Source organism: Anabrus simplex, chromosome 8 (genome assembly GCF_040414725.1).
Source record: "Anabrus simplex isolate iqAnaSimp1 chromosome 8, ASM4041472v1, whole genome shotgun sequence".
Taxonomy (NCBI): domain Eukaryota; kingdom Metazoa; phylum Arthropoda; class Insecta; order Orthoptera; family Tettigoniidae; genus Anabrus; species Anabrus simplex.
Window position 1 is genome coordinate 189,867,198 of NC_090272.1, and position 19,252 is coordinate 189,886,449.

Consider the following 19,252-nt stretch of genomic DNA (forward strand, 5'->3'; position numbering starts at 1 on the left):
ACGGAGCATGTTCACCATATGTTTCTACCAGCAAACGATGACTTTCCATAGCCTTTTTCTTTTGATTAAATAAGAAAAGCAATGCATGTCGCAAATGTTCTTTTTCAGGCACAAACGTTGACATGATCACTGAACGATACAACACAGACGCTAGTGTTTGGCGGACTCAGCTTGTGTGTGTTGGTAGGTCAATGTCAGACGAACAAACTGACGTATGTGTCAAATTCATACGCTGCGTACTGTTCGCTGGCGCCATCTTGTAGTGAAACCTGAAAAAGACTTATGCATACTCCTGTTAGTACTTGTTGAAGAGATGTTAAGTACCATAGCTCATTTGGTAGAGCAACCGATGCGAAATCAGGAGGTTGTGGGTTCAGATCCCGCTGGTGTCTGGTTGGCCATTTTTGTTCTGTACTTAACATCTCTTCAACACGTACTATGTATGTATAACACGACCTAATAGGTTGAAAGTCTATTTCGATGTACCATGTTATTTTAAATATTATTAAATGTACCACTTACAGTATTTGTACTGTTTAGTCTTTTGTGTATTGAAAACATGGACCCATAAATATAAATTCTTTCAGAATTAGTATTCAAGAACTCTGAGTTTTCCTGTACCAAATTGGCATAGCTATTCTTAGGCCCAGAAGGATTAACAGTTTTGCGTACTGTGCTGGTGAGTGTTCAAATGGTTGTCACATGATGGGTGAGGGGAAAGGGAACAGAAACTCATAGTGCCAAAATTAGGTAAACATTAACACGACTCAAATAGATGGTCAGCATAGTTCTGCAAGAGGGGATTAGGGAAGCCCCGAACAAAGGGCAGGTATGGGAGGCATTTTTTACACTTCCTGTAGCTGCAAAAGCATCTTGAAATTTATCCACCCGTTCCTGAAAACTGTATTAAACTTCAGGCAAAAAGAGTGTCTTTACTTGCCAAAGAAACTATAAGAAGAGGTGCGACATTCTCAGAATGATCTCTACGAGGAAACTCTTTCGGAGTTACCAATTCTGTTTTCTAAATTCCAATTTTAATTGTTTTTAGGCTCTTGTGCTGCCAGGAGACAAACATGAAGTAACATACCTAACAGAAAGCCCTACGAGACGATACCTAGCTGCTGGATATTCAGATGGAACAGTTAAAGTGTTTGACCTGAAAAGTGGTGACAATGTGACTGTATTCTCAGGCCACCGTGCAGCTATCTCCTGCTTGACCTACGATTCTGAGGGTCATAGATTAGCATCAGGAGCAAAGGTAAGAGTGGTTACCTTCTAAATACTCATAGCTTAATGCCCATTACCTTGACATAACAGATCATGTTAGTTTTTCTGCTTCTCTGGCTGCATGTAGTGGTGAAAAGTTTAATTTTTACCATGTATGTATGTATGTATGTATGTATGTTTGTTCAATCCTCAGCCCGAAGGCTGGTTGGATCCTCAACAGGTCCACCATTAGCTGTCATAGATGGCCTAGGCATCACTGAAGAGGCGTTCTGGGGAAATGAGAAGTGAAGTAGTTTCCCGTTGCTTTCTTCACTGAGCCAGAAGTTGCTATTACATATCAGTCTGCCAAGCCCACTGAAATGCATACACCAACTAACCCTATGAGCAACATTTTCACACCATTCATAGCAGGGACTGGCTGCATAAGGAATGGCATTACTAGCATCACTCATACCTTGATCACTTTCATTTTGTCAAAGCCAAGGAAAAGACTGAGACAGATCAATGAAAGTAACAAAATTGTTGTAGCCCATATCTGAAGACATAGTGCACTGTAAACACTAGATCTTGCCAGAAAAGGCATAATTTTTACAACTCATTATTTAAAAATTCTCTATGATGGAATATTGTATACACTATCTTATGTTTTTCCAGGATACTGACATCATTATCTGGGATGTGGTTGCTGAAGCAGGACTCCACAGGCTTTCTGGACACAAAGGAGTTGTTACTCAAGTTCGCTTCCTTGCCGAGCATAATGTTCTTGTTTCAAGTTCAAAGGATACTTTTGTTAAGTTTTGGGATTTGGACACAGTGCACTGCTTCAAGACGTTGGTTGGCCATCGAGCTGAGGTAAGTGGTTTTCTTGTCTTAACTTGGGAAGATACTAAATAAAACAAACTTTATTTACTGGTGTCGCAGGGCGAGTTGGCCGTGCGCTTGGGGCTCGCGGCTGTGAGCTTGCATCCGGGAAATAGTGGGTTCAAATCCTACTGTCGGCAGCCATGAAGATGGTTTTCCAGGCAAATGCTGGGGCTGTACCTTAATTAAGTCCACGGCCGCTTCCTTCCAACTCTTAGGCCTTTCCTATCCCATCGTCGCCATAAGACCTATCTGTGTTGGTGCGACATAAAGCCACTAGCAAAAAATTTACTGCTGTCAGCTGACAAATTATGTTCTTATTAGGTTGCATTGTCATCAAAAGTCTTGCACATTGCGATGATATCTGTAGACTTCAGATTTTTGCCTTGTACTTTATTTTTTATCCCAGTTTAGGTGTACAAAAGTCAAAAGTACAGTAGAAGTCCACTATAGCGAGTACGGCATATAACGAGAACCCCGTTATAAGGGTAACTTATGTCCGTCCCTTCAAAATTCCTATATTAAACAGTGTATTATCCTTCGGTTACAGCGAGAGGTCTATCACTGACGCATCCGTTATTACGAGCGATTATGCGTGCTCGATCGTTGCCGATATTTATCCACCTAGTCATTATACTGCATCCGATCGATCATCTTCGGTACCGTATCGTTTTCTCACTATGCCCACCAGCAAGCTCTCTCGTCAAAATTCGAAGGCAGTGCGGAGTTGGTTAGTAATACCCGTTAATTGCTCTTCCGCAAGGAAAATGAAAATGAAAGAGAACATGTTTTCATAATAAATGCGTAAATAACGTGTCCGATAACCGTTGTTAACTCGTTAAAGATAAACACTGAATAAACGATCGCTTAATTTTAATGCTGAATACCCCAATTATGTAAGAATGAGATAGTCCTACACCTCAAGATATGGCAGAGTGCGTCATTGATTACGAGGTTAGTTTATATTTTCTTGTGTCCGTTAAATTACGGAAAGGCTATTATCATGTAAATTTATAGCAAGAAGGTTGTAATTTCTCTACTGGCACTTGAAGTATATTTCCATCATACATATAGTACAGTTAAGTTAGGATAGGTGTCGCTATTTGAATAACAAAACTGAAACGTTTGCCACAAAATGCGATCGATCATCTTCGGTATGGTATAGTTTTTGCGCTATGTACATTTGCGAGCTCTCTCATCAACATTTGAAGGCGATATTGGAGTCGATTAGGAATACCCATTGACTGCTGATCTCTAAAGAAAATTGGAAATGAAAGAGGATAACACATTTTCGTAATAAATGCGTAAATAACATGGCCGATAGCAGTTGTTAACTCATTAAAAATAAACGATCTCTTAATTTTAATGGTATACCGTATACTGAAATTAAGTAAGAATGTGATATACCTCAAGATATGGCAGGGTACATCACTGATTTCAGAGGATAGTTTATATTTTCTCGCGTCTAGTTAAATTTCGGAAAGCTATTCCCATGTCAATTTTTGGCGAGGAGCTTATCATTTCTCTACGCGCTTTTCAACCAGGTTTTCATGATACATATACGGTTAGGTTAGGTGATGCCGTTCGAAGAAGAAAACTGAAATGTGAAATCTTTGCCACAGAAGTCTCTGGAGTGATACTGTATTTCTCTGAATCCAAGACTACATTTTTCCTCAGAATCCAGAGATGCCAACTATTACGATTCAATCGTAATAATTACGAATTACCCATCATAATTACGCCTTTACGAATCACACATCACAAATTACGATTTTTTGTTGATTTTTAAATTTAAGTGTATGAAGTGTTCCAAAGGATACAATAGGAATGCCATTACGCTTGAATTCTCAGAATATTATTTTCGAATTTCTCAGTAATCATTTATATCCCTTTCCTGTCCGTCGTTTAAGAATATCTCGAGTTTTCACGCGCCCGAACGCAGTGTGTGCTTCCAATACCGGAAAAATAGACACCTGTGAAGTGTATCTTGCGGAGTTGTTGTCTTTGTTCGTCACCAAACTTCCATGCAAGTTTGCGAGCTCTTTTGTCTTTGTTTTGGTGGTAAAGTGGTGACAAACTCCATTTGCTCTGTCTCGTGAATACTCTGTGCGTGACTGTTGAAGAAGTATTTATTGCAAGTTTGGTTGCGAAAGGTTTGAAATAATGAAGCGATTTCTTGTGCAGGAAAATATGTGTGATGAAGTTTCCGTGACTCGTGATGCTAGTAATAAACCAAAAATAGTTCAAAAATTTAGGGAAGAAAGGATGGCCCTGTTTACTGCGTTCCCCAAAATGTCATTCACATGTGTTTTGTAGTGTTTGTAGCCGCGATTTGTCAGATGCGCATGATGAGGAAGAGCAAAACTGAATTCCGTACTATTAAGTGCTCTGTTAGTGCAGAGAATGCACATGATATTAAAAAAAAAAAGATGTCACCAGTGTACGTTAACCAAACGGGAACTACAACCTGCTAAGGGAGCAACTACAGTACTCAACAGATGAAATGATCCTTCAACCTCCACTCAGATATGTACTGTAGATCACCTGTTACTTTAGCAGGTAAGAATCATACACTCTTTATATGCCAGTCTTTGAATATGTTACATCTGATTGAATCTGATTGAATCATATGTTGTTCATTGATTTGTCAGTTATACGTAAGTTAGTAAGATCTCAAAAAAAATATTCTATGGCCATCGCTCCCCCCCTCCCCGGTGCCCTAACGGCTGCATTAAGAATTGCCTTTCTTGAAAGTTGGCATCTCTGAGAATCTCATGTGAAAAATCAATTGTCGTTTTGCATTCACGGCCTGATAGTAATGAATACCACTGGCAACTAACGCAGTAACCATGCTGTTTCTTTCCACCCCCACGCGCGCACACACAAAACTCATTGACAATAAACAATCGCCTCTTTATCGTACATCGCTAGCCGCGGCGAACGGTTGTACAGTGCCTATGTGTAACGTCCCAGGATCTTGGAAAATAGTGAAGAGAGAATGACATTCTATTGTATGTTGGGTATTCAGCCCGAAGGCTGGTTTGATCCTCTGCAGCTCCGCCAACAGCTGTCATAAATAGCCTAGGCGTCACTGAAGAGGCGTACTAGGGAAATGAGGAGTGAGGTAGTTTCCCCATTGCTTTCCTCACTGAGCCAGCCGTTGCTATTACATATCAGTCTGCCAAGCCCACTGAAATGCATGCCCAACCGACCCTATTAGTGATATTTTCACACCATTCATAACAGGGACTGACTGCATAAGCAATGGTATTACTAGCACCACTCATACCTCAGTCACTTTCATATTGTCAAAGCCAAGGATGAGACTGAGACATGTCAATGAAAGTAACAAATTTGATATAGCCCATACCAGAAGACATGGTGCACTGTAAACACTACATCTCGCCAGCAAAGGCGTGACATTCTATTATCCTCTACAAAAACGTTTTTCAAATCTGTAGAATGGTATCAAAACATGCGAGCCTTCGAATTCTTAGAAAGGCCACGGCTACTCAGTAGCAGAGTTATAACGCATCTGCTGTACCTGACGCTTAGTAAAATTAAGTTTTATAGACAGCAGGAATATTTTCGTGATCTATCGTCGTATTGTAAAGATACGTTGAACAGGTATTGCCGGCAAATTTTCAACGGGTTCTCGTCGATGTTATGATGCCAATTTTAAGTTAATGCGTATTAAACACTCAGAAATGTATAATAATTGGGCGGCCGCAAGAAAATATGGCATAGGCATAACTAAAGCCAATATTCGGCGTTACCTTGAAGACAAAGATAGCTTAAAAATTCATACTGCACAAAAAAATGCATTCATTGGCCTGCAACAAGGACGCTTTAAAGAAGTCGAAAATGAAATTGTGAGGTATGTGCACAAAAATGCAATGGCGGAATTGCCATACCGTGGCGCAATAAACTTGTTCGTTGACTTTCAAAGTCCGCAATTAAGACCTATACATCGCTAGCCGCTGAAGTTGGTCGAATCCGGCAAGCAAGACATGGGTGTAGTGGCAGCCAGTTATATCTGATGCTGAGTTAAAGTAACAGTTTTATAGTAAGGAAGAATATTTTCCTGATGGGTCATCGTATTGTAGAGACGTGTGAAATGGGTATTGCCGGCAAATTTTCAACGAGTTCCCTTCGATATTATGATGCCAATTTTAAGTTAATGGTTATTAAACCCGCTGAAATAAAGCATAATTGTACAGCCGCGAAAACATACGGCATAACTAAAGCCAATGTTCGGCGTCTACAAATAGTCTAAAAATGCGAACTGTATAAGGAAGACATTCATATGATTTTACAAAGCACTTTTTAAGCCTGATTAAAATTTTTTGAAGGAAAAAGATTTTTAATATTATTATTATTATTATCCTCAAGTTCCAAAATTTACTTAATAATAAAGTACTCTTTGAGGATAATAGTAATATTAAAAATAATAAATATTCCGAATGGAAATAAACACTAGTTGTTTTGAAATAATGAAATAATGAAAAAGATTTGGTCATGTTAATAGCTGAAACAGAAATGGCCATAGCTAACCTACCAGTTGATGAACACGTTACAGTTAGATACAAAGTAAGTAGAACATATATATATATATATATATACACTGACTGCCAGAGCAAATGCAACACCAAGAAGGAGTGGTTCGAGAGGGATGAAAGTTGGGGAAAAAACAGAGACGGCACGGACGAATAATTGATGTTTATTTCAAACCGATATGCAGGTTACACAATGCGCATGGCATTGACTCAGTAGGATGTAGGACCACCGCGAGCGGCGATGCACGCAGAAACACGTCGAGGTACAGAGTCAATAAGAGTGCGGATGGTGTCCTGAGGGATGGTTCTCCATTCTCTGTCAACCATTTGCCACAGTTGGTCGTCCGTACGAGGCTGGGGCAGAGTTTGCAAACGGCGTCCAATGAGATCCCACACGTGTTCGATTGGTGAGAGATCCGGAGAGTACGCTGGCCACGGAAGCATCTGTACACCTCGTAGAGCCTGTTGGGAGATGCGAGCAGTGTGTGGGCGGGCATTATCCTGCTGAAACAGAGCATTGGGCAGCCCCTGAAGGTACGGGAGTGCCACCGGCCGCAGCACATGCTGCACGTAGCAGTGGGCATTTAACGTGCCTTGAATACGCACTAGAGGTGACGTGGAATCATACGCAGTAGCGCCCCAAACCATGATGCCGCGTTGTCTAGCGGTAGGGCGCTCCACAAATACTGTCGGATTTGACCTTTCTCCACGCCGACGCCACACTCGTCTGCGGTGACTATCACTGACAGAACAGAAGCATGACTCATCGGAGAACACGACGTTCCGCCATTCCCTCATCCAAGTCGCTCTAGCCCGGCACCATGCCAGGCGTGCACGTCTATGCTGTGGAGTCAATGGTAGTCTTCTGAGCGGACGCCGGGAGTGCAGGCCTCCTTCAACCAATCGACGGGAAATTGTTCTGGTCGATATTGGAACAGCCAGGGTGTCTTGCACATGCTGAAGAATGGCGGTTGACGTGGCGTGCGGGGCTGCCACCGCTTGGCGGCGGATGCGCCGATCCTCGCATGCTGACGTCACTCGGGCTGCGCCTGGACCCCTCGCACGTGCCACATGTCCCTGCGCCAACCATCTTCGCCACAGGCGCTGCACCGTGGACACATCCCTATGGGTATCGGCTCCGATTTGACGAAGCGACCAACCTGCCCTTCTCAGCCCGATCACCATACCCCTCGTAAAGTCGTCTGTCTGCTGGAAATGCCTCCGTTGACGGCGGCCTGGCATTCTTAGCTATACACGTGTCCTGTGGCACACGACAACACGTTCTACAATGACTGTCGGCTGAGAAATCACGGTACGAAGTGGGCCATTCGCCAACGCCGTGTCCCATTTATCGTTCGCTACGTGCGCAGCACAGCGGCGCATTTCACATCATGAGCATACCTCAGTGAAGTCAGTCTACCCTGCAATTGGCATAAAGTTCTGACCACTCCTTCTTGGTGTTGCATTTGCTCTGTCAGTCAGTGTATAAAATAACTTGTCCTGACTGACTGATTCATCATCGCCGAGCCAAAACTACCGGACATAAAGAAATGAAATTTCGGGGATATATTCATATTAAGATATAGGTGCTTGCTAAGAGAGGATTTTTGGATATTCCGTCGCTAAGGGGGTGAAATTTTAAAATGAGTGTATCTATATCTCAAAACTTTAAAAGTTTACAGATGTTAAAATTGGTATTTAGAATCTTCTTTAAAAATAAGGAAACACGTATTTTTTTTGTTTTCAGAAAATCCCAATAGGAGGGGTGAAAAATGGGTTGAATGCCTTTAATGAGGATACTTATATCTCAGAAACTGAAGATATTACAGACCTGAAAATTGGTGTTTGGGATCTCCTTTAAAAATAAAGAAACACTTTTTTTTTTGGATACTCCAATTAAAGGGGGGGGGGGGGTGAATTTTTAAAATGTGTATCTATATCTCAAAACTTTTAAAGTGTATAGATGTAAAAATTGGTATTTAGAATCTCCTTTAAAAATAAAGAAACATGTATTTTTTGTTTTCGGAAAATCCAAATAGGAAGGGTGGAAAAGGGTGAAAAATGGGTTGAATGCCTTTAATGAGGCTACTTATATTTCAGAACCTGAATATATTACAGACCTGAAAATTGGTGTTTGGGATCTCCTTTAAAAATAAAGAAACACGTATTTTTTGTTTTTGGAAAATCCAGTTAATGGGGGGGGGGGGTGATTTTTAAAATGAGTGTATCTATATCTCAAAACTTTTAAAGTTTATAGATGTAAAAATTGGTATTTGGGGGGTGAAAGAATTGAAAATATATTGACTTAACTGTATGAGAATACATACATCTAATAAAAACCTAAGTTGTCACAGACGTGAAAATTGGTATTTGGATCTCCTTTAAAAACAAAGAAAACCGCGTTTTGGGGGGGAAACCATCTTGGGGGGCAGGAGTGAAAAGTAGTTGAATTCCTTTCATGAGGACACATAAATAAAAAACTGAAGAAGTTAGAGTCGTGATAATTGGTATTTGAAGATCCTTTACTATTAAAGAAACAAGTATTTTTTGCTGGAAAGTTCACTTGGGGGGGGGGGGGGGGTAAATAAACTTAACGATGGTGGGGTGTAAAAGGAGGTGAGACCAATTGATTTTACTGTTCATAATGTACTTATAAGGAGCCTCCGTTGCTCAGACGGCAGCGCGCCGGCCTCTCACAATAGGGTTCCTGGGTTTGTTTTCAACAGCCATCTTTTCCTTCGGAGAACGTTCTTCGATTACAGTAGATTCTCCTGGCATATAAATAAAAATTTAAACACATTTGAAATAAACAATAGGAATGCGATTGACCGTCAGATTGTTCACCTCTATAATAAGGTCAATAATGCACGGAAGTATGTCATTCGTATAGCCAGAAATCCCGCACACTTGCCTACATGCGACAATGGTGCTGGTCACATTGTCAACAATGACAATGGCAGCAGATGTAATTTACCGCCAAGTAACGGTCTTGCATCTTGCTGTGGGGTCCAGAACATCTAATAATAATAATAATAATAATGTTCTGGACCGTCGTCAAATGTGCGGACTGCGCTGGAAACGTTCCTGTGCAGGTAATGACTAAGAATGCAGTCCGGCCGCGGCTTCAGTACCGCCAAGGCACCCAAGACGACACCACGCCGGATCTCCTGAAGGATTTGATCCATATTAAAAATGCTTATAGGAAAAGATGACAAAGATTTAGGGACCCAACTGACCGGGTGGAATACCGGGACCTAGCCTGGGAAGTATGAAATCGATTGCTGGAAAGAAAGATTGAAAAATGGGAGTAAACTTGCTGTAATCTATTAGAAAATCAGTCAGATCACGAATTTTGGCGGATTCTCGCAGAAAACGAGTCATATCCTGAATTTCGGCGGAATATATATCTAAAACAATAAGCATTAAATTATAAATTTCAGTATAATACCGTAGTGAAGCATGGGTATCTTGCTTGTTATCCAATGTAATAGAGCATAATGTAGATAACCAAAAGGAGTTGAATGAAAATATCAAATTATTGAAGAAGAAGATAGATAATAATAATATTGTTGTTAGAAAAGCTGATAAAGGTAATGCCATTGTGCTGATAGAAAGACAAGATTATATTGAAAAGACTAAGAATTTTTGAACGAGCAATAATTTTGAATTAGTAAAAAACGTCTTTATTCGGAGAAATACGGTAATATATTTTTTACAGAATAAAATTAAACACACACTTTCACGTAGTATCGGATTTCGAAAAACAACAAACAAGTAAGCCGTAATGTGGATATTATCTGCGAAAATGCAAGTTTTGAACAAACTGATTTTAATGTGTATGGGACTTTTCCTGACTTTTACAAAAAATCGGATATAACGACAATCCGCTATAGCGAGTAAAATTTTCGCCATTATGAATTCTCGCTATAACGGACTTCTACTGTAGTTTCATTTCGATTTTTATTCTCTGCTTGTTTACTCTATCTGTTTGTTAGTTACGATATCATTGGGAAATGGCTTCACAGAGTTATTATCTTATGAGGAATAATAACAGTAATATTTGGTATTGTTGAATAGCCAAAAATGGTTAGGACGTTTTTGTGGGGACAAAAAATGTAATAAAGAGGGAACTTGCTAAAAAATGAAAAAAATTACACTGTTAAATTTAAGGTTAGGTTTGAACGTAAAAATAATTACAATGAAAACAAAGAAACAAGTGTTTACAATTATAATTAATGAAATACTACATTTTAAGAACCCCTACATAGTACAACATCAAGGAAAAATGTTCTTGGAAGCGCGAACTGTACACATTGCTTACAATTATATTTAAAGTTCTTGTAGGAATGTCCAACATCTGGGCGATTTGCACGTTTCATGTGTGGATTAGCATCCACTAACTTTAATTTTTCATTATTTGTAAACTGTCTAGCTTTTTTCTTCTTCATAACTGAATGTCCTGCAGACCACTGCCTAAGTACAGTAACCTAATTTACTTACGTTGTTACATAATGCAGCCAGCCACATTCCACGGTCTTCAGCAGTCCTTTTCATCGTGGGATGTGGCTGCAGCGACAAGGCTTAGCCTTTAGATAATGGACGCTTGGGCAGGCGGACGTAAAATTAAGCACCAACACGTCACACGAGTTACTGTTTTGCGATCCATACACATGCACACACACTCACATCAGAGACTGGCTTCAGACTGACGCTTCCTGCAGGTGTAGGCCGACATGCTAGGGCCGTGAAATTAAGTTCTCTGCTAAATCCTCACCCAGGCCAGTTGTTGCTGATGCATTGTGTGCGTGACGTGGCCGGGAATGCTAATTTAAATTTCCTATGGTGGGAATTACAAACGTATTAAAGAGTGATGCAAATGTCCTATCCAGTTTTCTTTAACATGTATTTAATAGGACATGGACTGGGACTTTGGAATGTTGTTTGTCCAACCCATGTCCCATTTCCCTACGGGGTCGGGTATGAGGTGAGATGAATCTGTCGTGGCAGGTTTTTATGACCCTATGCCCTTCCTAATGTCAACCTCATCAGAGGAGTTAATGAGACAAAATGAATGACGTGATATATGATAGACCGAGCTTGATAGCTGCAGTCACTTAAGTGCGGCCAGTATCCAGTATTCGGGAGATAGTAGGTTCGAACCCCACTGTCGGCAGCCCTGAAAATGGTTTTCCGTGGTTTCCCATTTTCACACCAGTAAAATGCTGGGGCTGTACCTTAATTAAGGCCACGGCCGCTTCCTTCCCACTCCTAGCCCTTTCCTGTCCCATTGTCGCTGTAAGACCTATCTGTGTTGATGCGACGCAGAAAAAAAAAAAGATAGTAGGAAGAGGGTGAAACCCGGTGCCGGCTAGGGTTGGGTAATATGTCCCTGTTTCGGCACACTGTGCCGGTGCACAGTTATGTTCCGCTGTTCTGGAACACGGAGCGTCAGTTGTTCTGAAACATTCTCAAGCGAGACCGAGACATTGACTCGCTATCCCGTCTGAAGCGCCACTATGCACTGCCCTTCGCCCACTAGCTGACTGTCGATACCGGCACTGTGCCGCCATGTTCTGGAGTGTTCCGTGTTTCGTCATATCCTCTTTGTTCTGTGAGTTCCGTTGCACCGGCAACTGACCTTCGGTACACGCGGATAACTTAATGTGTTCTGTTTTGTAAGTTGTTTTGATTGAAGTACCGTACGAAAGATGGTGAACTTTGATTAATGTTGCACCGGAGTCCTGTTTACGACTTTTTACTAGAATAAAACCGGACAGAGTGAAATCCAATTTATATTCTTCTATTATGTCTGCAAAGGGATCTTCAACCGGCAAAATGACGAGACATTTGAAACTTAAACATCCCACAATTTTTATTTTCGTGTTCTGCTTGTAAAGTTTTATTTTTAATCTCCTGTTCCGCTTGTATATACTGTTTATTTTTTCCGTGTTTTGCTTGAACGGGTTATTTTTATATTTTCGTGTTCCGCTTGTACAGTATATTGTGTACTGACGAATGTTCCTTCAACTGTGCAAGTATATTTTTAATTGGTGTAAATGACATTCTGACATTTGTAAACACATCTACTGCCAGTATAATGTGGCAGGTATATTTCAGAATGAATGAAAACATTATTATCCTAAAAACAACTTTTAAGACATGATTTTCTGGGTGCCTATTTCAGAGTTCCGACTGCTTTTTCACTTGTCGTGAAGTTGTATCCTGGCCCTAATTACTCACAATGTAGGCTGATACATTCAACTGGTGAAAATATCCTTGGATTAGTTACTCTTAAAAACCTGTACTGTCATTGTAACCGTGTTATGTGTATTTCATATTGACCAAAAAATCTTCACCTAAAAGTAGCCTTTAAGCGTTATTATTGGGTGCGAATTTCAGTGTTCCGACTGTTCCTTCACGTTCAGTCCAGTTGTATGCTGGCCGTAACTACACACAGCACGTCCAGTACAGCAGCACTTTCCCGCTGACGCGGAGCGTGTCATGTTGTCTCACGGAGTTTTCTCTACTGCGCAGTTACAGTGCCGTGTGCCGGCACACTGTACCGAAACACTCCACCTTAAGCTCCTGATCTTCCGAAACAACTGACTGTTCCGGTCTGCCCAACCCTAGTGCCGGCGCATAACCTACTCCTGTCGAATAGCACCAAGGGGTCTGCTCAAGGCTTAACGTCGCAATCCGACGGACGAATCACCATCAACAGTATCATATGCACTCACTCCATATGAGCACTGCGGAGAAGTTTGGAATTTAATCCAGGCTTTTGGCATGCAATCTGCCGGCCAACATTCTGATGGTGAACATTTTTTTTCGACCAACGGGACTCGAACCGGCTAACCTCGGTGTCAGACCATTTTAGACTTCGGCACCTTAACGATCATGGCCACCAGGTGGGCGGACTGGGACTTTGGAATAATGACATAATAACCAGAGAGAGGGACTGTATTTTTTCACACACCAAATAATATCTACACACATACTTAAAAAAACTGTTTGTCGTAAATGTAGAAAAGCGTCCAATGCCTCATACACTTTCAGCGTCCGGCTTAAAATAACGGAAGTATTTACTCATTTAGGTTCTTATTACTAGTTTATCAATGATTTTTCATATTTTTGCTCCCACCCCTGCATAACCTTGTCCCTAAGGATTGTAGGGCAACCATTGTGAGACCATCATCTTTGTCTCAGAGAGAGCTTTCTAACAGCTCCACATATGAATGATTGGAATTAATATTTAGACAGTATAATTGCTGATTTTTCAAACATGTTGCAGATTTTCAATATTTACTGGCACTTATTCAGAAACTGTATTTGTATTAGCTATTTTGTCACTTATATTTGTTAGCTTGCTGTTAGCCTGTATTTGTGAACAAAATAAGACTAGAATGTTTTAAATCAGTTAACACATTCACTTGCTATGGCATTCTGAGGTGCACTGACTGCGCAAAATTGAGCATTCGAAGCACAAGGACCTCTCGGGAAGAGATTGAATCATTGCATGCATTTACCTGAGACCTTGAATTACCTAGTGATATTGGAATATTGAATGTATCATTTATCCTTTGCCAGAAACAACCTTTGATAAACAGGCTGATTTTTGTAACACCAACTTTCTGCACGTGCAGGCCTGCGAAGTAAGACTTTGCAATGTCAAAATGTAGATGGTAAGCAACACATGCACCCAGACAGTACATGAGTAAATACACAGCCCTGAAGATGGTTTTCTGTGGTTTCCCAGGCAAAAACGAAATGCATAGAGTATTTTGTCCTTTTTGAAAATGTGTTTCTTTAAGGCATGAATCTTTCATATTAATACATGTCTTACTTGCAGGTGTGGGGATTCACTTTGGTAAAGGATGACAAGTACCTTGTCACTGGTTGTGCAGACAATGAGCTTCGAGTGTGGAAGTTGATCTACACAGATACAGACAATAGTGAGAATATAGAGAAGACAAGTTCAGAAGTGGACAGCGCTAATTCGGATAACAAGGTATGAGGTTTAACCGTCTGTATCAGTAGCATAGGAGCTTCTAACCAAATATCCAAGTATCCGTATTTAGCTTTTGCCCGCAGCTTTGTACACATGGAAACTGAATTTGTGATAATTTTAGAATGTTGGAATTTGAACTTCTGGGCAAACATTAAAGTAAAGACTATTAAAATACATTAATCATTTTTTAATGATGTTGGATCTTGTTAGCTTGTGTTGGTTTGTTGGTAGAAGTTGAATATTTTCAGAAATGTTCTTGTGCAAATGTAAAGATTTTGATTTGTGTTCACTCTCATCAGAGAATCTCCAACTGGTTTCAGGTGTGGTATTGTTAGCAAGAAACCGATGGATGTTCGCCATGATCATTAAGGTGTCAACTCTATAAGGTCTGACACCATGGTTAATTGATTCGGGCCCTGTTGGTGGAAAAAATTTCACCATTAGATACCGTATTTACTTGCGTATTAGACCCCCTTTTTCCCTACCTTTACAGACAAAAAACGTAAAGAAGGTCCAATATGCAATATCCTCAAATTTTGTGCAGTGAACACATGACTTCTGGGCTATAAAGAGCTGTAAATTGTACATGTAAACATTCTACGCTCTTCTTTTACAAACAAATGAATGTATTTGAGTTATACTGGCTATTTTCGTTGGAAGGCAGTATTTCTAAATGTAAAAAGTCAATAAATGCTGAACACGACTTTTAGGCCTACATAATATGAAGTAAATATAATCAGTTTTAGTTACTCATATCACGTCCTTCCTTTTATCTCATTAACAGCTTATAAATCTCGTATTTTGTCCCGTATTGGCTCAACGCAACTAAGGTTATGTTACAAGGAGATTCCCACCTTCCAATACTTGTCAGTTTCTTATAGCTAGTTTATTATTTACATAACATAATCCAGCTTAATCGCAGAGTATAATATTAAATAGAACATGTTTCGTTCCAATTATGGAACATCTTCAACTAAAAGATTTAATAAAAATTGACAAGACAAATAAAATACTTGTGATGGTTATGATAATGATGATAAGATAAAATGTTCGTACATGTTGGGTTTAAAATTTCCAACAAGTCAACGTCCAAGTTAACGAATAAAACCAACAGTGTTTAGCCTTTACACCTTATAATTATCATATTTTGGTCCGTATTGAATTGTACATTAAAGTCAAAGAAATATTAATGATTATTTTATTCCTTCATTAATAATCATTAATCATTAATATTTCTTTGACTTTAGTGTTTAACCAACCAGGCAAAAAAGAAAGCAATCAAACACCTTTTTGAACTTAAAGATTAAGGTGTCCAAAATTGGCAAAGACATAAACTTTTTAAAACAGTGTTTAGCAGCACTGCTAGCACTGTTAGTAGCCCTGAAGATGGTTTCCTGTGGTTTATCTTTTAATGTAAAAGAAGACAGTCTTTTCAGGTCATTGAAATAGCAAGACTGTTGATTAAGGTATCTCATATCTATATATATAAAATAAGAGTTTTGTCTGTACATTGCTCAAAATTTAAAAAGGATGGTATTTCTGTGTCAGTCATGTCCGTTGTAACAAGGAAATGCATTTTTTAATTTTCCGTAATGTCTGTCTGTATGTATGTACACGCATCACGAGAGAACGGCTGAAGAGAATTTAATGAAAATCGGTATGTAAAGTCCGGGAATAAGTCGCTACAATCTAGCCCATAAATAATATTTTTCACAATGAGAGAAATGGTAGTTTAGGGGAAGGCCTAAAATTTAATTCTCAAATATTTATGTTAGTAGTGGTCCTATCTTAATGAAAACTTGTATGTAAAGTTCTAAAGTAAGTCACTACAATATAAACTATAAATAATCTGATTCACTCTGAAAGAAATGGTAGTTATGGGGAAGGCCTAAAATTTTATTCGCAAATATTTATGTATTAGTGGTCCTATCTTAATTAAAATAAGTATGCAATGTCGGCGAATAAGTTGCTACAATCTACACCATAAATAATCTTATTCACGCTGAGAGAAATGGTAGTTTAGGGGAAGGCCTAAAATTTAATTCTCAAATATTTGTTATTAGTCATCCCATCGTAAATAAAATCAGTATGCAAAGTCGGGAAATAAGTCGCTACAATCTTGGCCATAAATAACTTTATTCACGCTGAGCGAAATGGTAGTTTAGGGGAACGCCCAAAATTTAATTCTCGAATATTTGTGTTATTAGTGGTCATATTGACAATTACTATATAAATAAAGTTACATAGTATTAAATTTCCAGTCATTTATGTCATATATTTTGACCGTACCGCCTATGATAACGGAGATATTCGTGAATATGGATTTTTATTGGTAAGACCATATCAGCGCCGTCACGAGAAACTGGGTGAACAGAATTGAATGAAAATCGGTATGTAAAGTCGGGGAATAAGGAACTACAGTCTACGTTATAATTAATTTTATAAGATGGCCTTATATTACAGAGTCGAATGAAAACTGAATGTGAGGGCCTACAATACAGGAAGCTCATAACATTGATCAACAATAACATTACATTGACCATTGTTTGTTGTGATTTGCTTTGTGTCTCCATTGCCATTTGTCTCCGATAGATGGGATTACTGCTGTATACCGAGTTTTTTAAAAATTTGTTATACGTCGCGCTGACACAGATAGCACTCATGGCAACGATGGGATACGAAAGGGCTAGAAGTGGGAAGGAAGCAGCCCCTACGTTAATTATGTTACAGCCCCAGCATTTTCCTGGTGTGAAAATTAGAGACCATGGAAAAGCATCTTCAGGGCTGTCGACAGTGGAGTTCGAACCCACTACCTCCCGGATCCAAGCTCACAGCTATGCACCCCTAACCGTACATCCAACTCACCCGGTTGTACCGAGTATAACAGCCTGCCTGAAAATTGGCGGGAAGTAGCTGGAGAGTTAGATAAATTTCTGATACTACTGATACGTAACAAACTGGTTCATCACAGCATTCGAGCTATTCAATTCCTACTCCGAGGCACTGATTGGAATGAGCAGTGTGCATATTTAACGGAATAATGGCAGAGAAGTGTTCACGGCTGTCTGCGGTCTGGTCATTGCAGCACTGGAACTTTGGACTGTTAGATTGGCACTGTAGTACTGTTTGTTAAAAGTGAGAAAATGTGCGGTTTATTAATTTGATCGAGCATTTTATATAACATTGCTTTTAATCACTACATTCCCTCTCACGACTTCAGGTAGGAAAACCACAAAGACAGTCTTTCTGAGAATCCCGTGGCGAAGCACGGGTACATCAGCTAGTAGGTGTAATAAAAACTAATAACTACAATATTCAAAACAGTCCATCTGTTAATATGTCTAGAGTACAGTAGAAGTCCGCTATAGCACATACGGCATATAGTGAGAACTCCATTGTAACGATAGATTTTTTCTGTCCCTTGAAAATTCCTATATTAAACTGTGTATTATGCTTCAGTTACAGCGAGGACTCTGTCATTGATACATACGTTATTACGAGCAACTAAGTGTGCGTTATTTTTTCTGTAATCAATATTTATGGACTCCAGTGATTACAATGAATCCCAACGATCATCTTTGGTGTAGTCTTTTCACGCTATGTACCCTAACAAGCTCTCTCACCGACATTCCAACTTGAAGGAAATATCAGAGTCGATTAGTAATACTCGTTGACTGTAGTTCTGTAAACGCAAATCGAAAATGAAAAATAAAATGTTTCTGATATAAATGCGTAATTAACCTGGCTGATAGTAGTAGTTAACTCTTTGGAAATAAAGACTGAAGTAAACAATCGATTAATTTAATGTTATGTACTGAAATTAAGTAAGAATGTGATAAATTTCAAAATACAGCGCGCTGGGCTGAGTGGCTCAGACGGTTGAGGCGCTGGCCTTATGACCTCAACTTGGCAGGTTCGATCCTGGCTCGGTCCGGTTACTCATATCACGTCAGCCTTCAAATACATCAGCCTTGTGTTGGTAGGTTTACTGGCACGTAAAAGAACTGTTGGAATAAATTCCGGTACATCGGCGTCTCCAAAAATCGCAGCTGTAGTTAGTGGGACATAAAGTAAATGGCATTATTTTTTTAAAATATGGCACAGAAAGGATGACCGATTTGTGAGGTTAATTTATTCAGTAAAACCTCATTTGGATGTTTCTGCAGGGGACAAGGAGAGAGAATGTGTTAAACGAGAAAACATAGCCTACTATTGAATACACGAATCAGAATTATCCAACAGGGATAAGGTTTTTTTTTTTTCAACATGAGTATATTTTACGTCTTGTATGTACGGGGACAGTGAAAGAGATGGGCTATATACAGTTTCTAAATATGAGAGTATTAAAAGGCATGAAAAAGACGGGAAAACAAATACAAAAAGCTTTTCCATTGGGGCATATTAAATAACAACTGTGTATAAAGTGTGAAAAACACCAGACCCAAACCCCATTGCACTACAGCCCTTGAAGGGCTTTGGCCTACCAAGCGACCGCTGCTCAGCACGAAGGCCTGCAGATTACGAGGTGTCGTGTGGGCAGCACGACGAATCCTCTCAGCCGTTATTCCTGGCTTTCTAGACCGGGGCTGCTATCTCACCA

At 39.7% G+C, this 19,252-nt stretch overlaps 1 protein-coding gene across 1 annotated transcript in view; it reads left to right on the forward strand.

Annotated features, from left to right (window-relative positions):
* Positions 1–19,252, forward strand: part of LOC136878945 (WD repeat-containing protein 3) — a 135,048-nt gene that overhangs the window by 5,370 nt on the left and 110,426 nt on the right. The window contains exons 3-5 of the mRNA XM_067152569.2: positions 1,049–1,258; positions 1,882–2,079; positions 14,494–14,652. Coding sequence (XP_067008670.2) covers positions 1,049–1,258; positions 1,882–2,079; positions 14,494–14,652 — 567 coding nt within the window. The remainder of the gene's footprint in view (positions 1–1,048; positions 1,259–1,881; positions 2,080–14,493; positions 14,653–19,252) is intronic.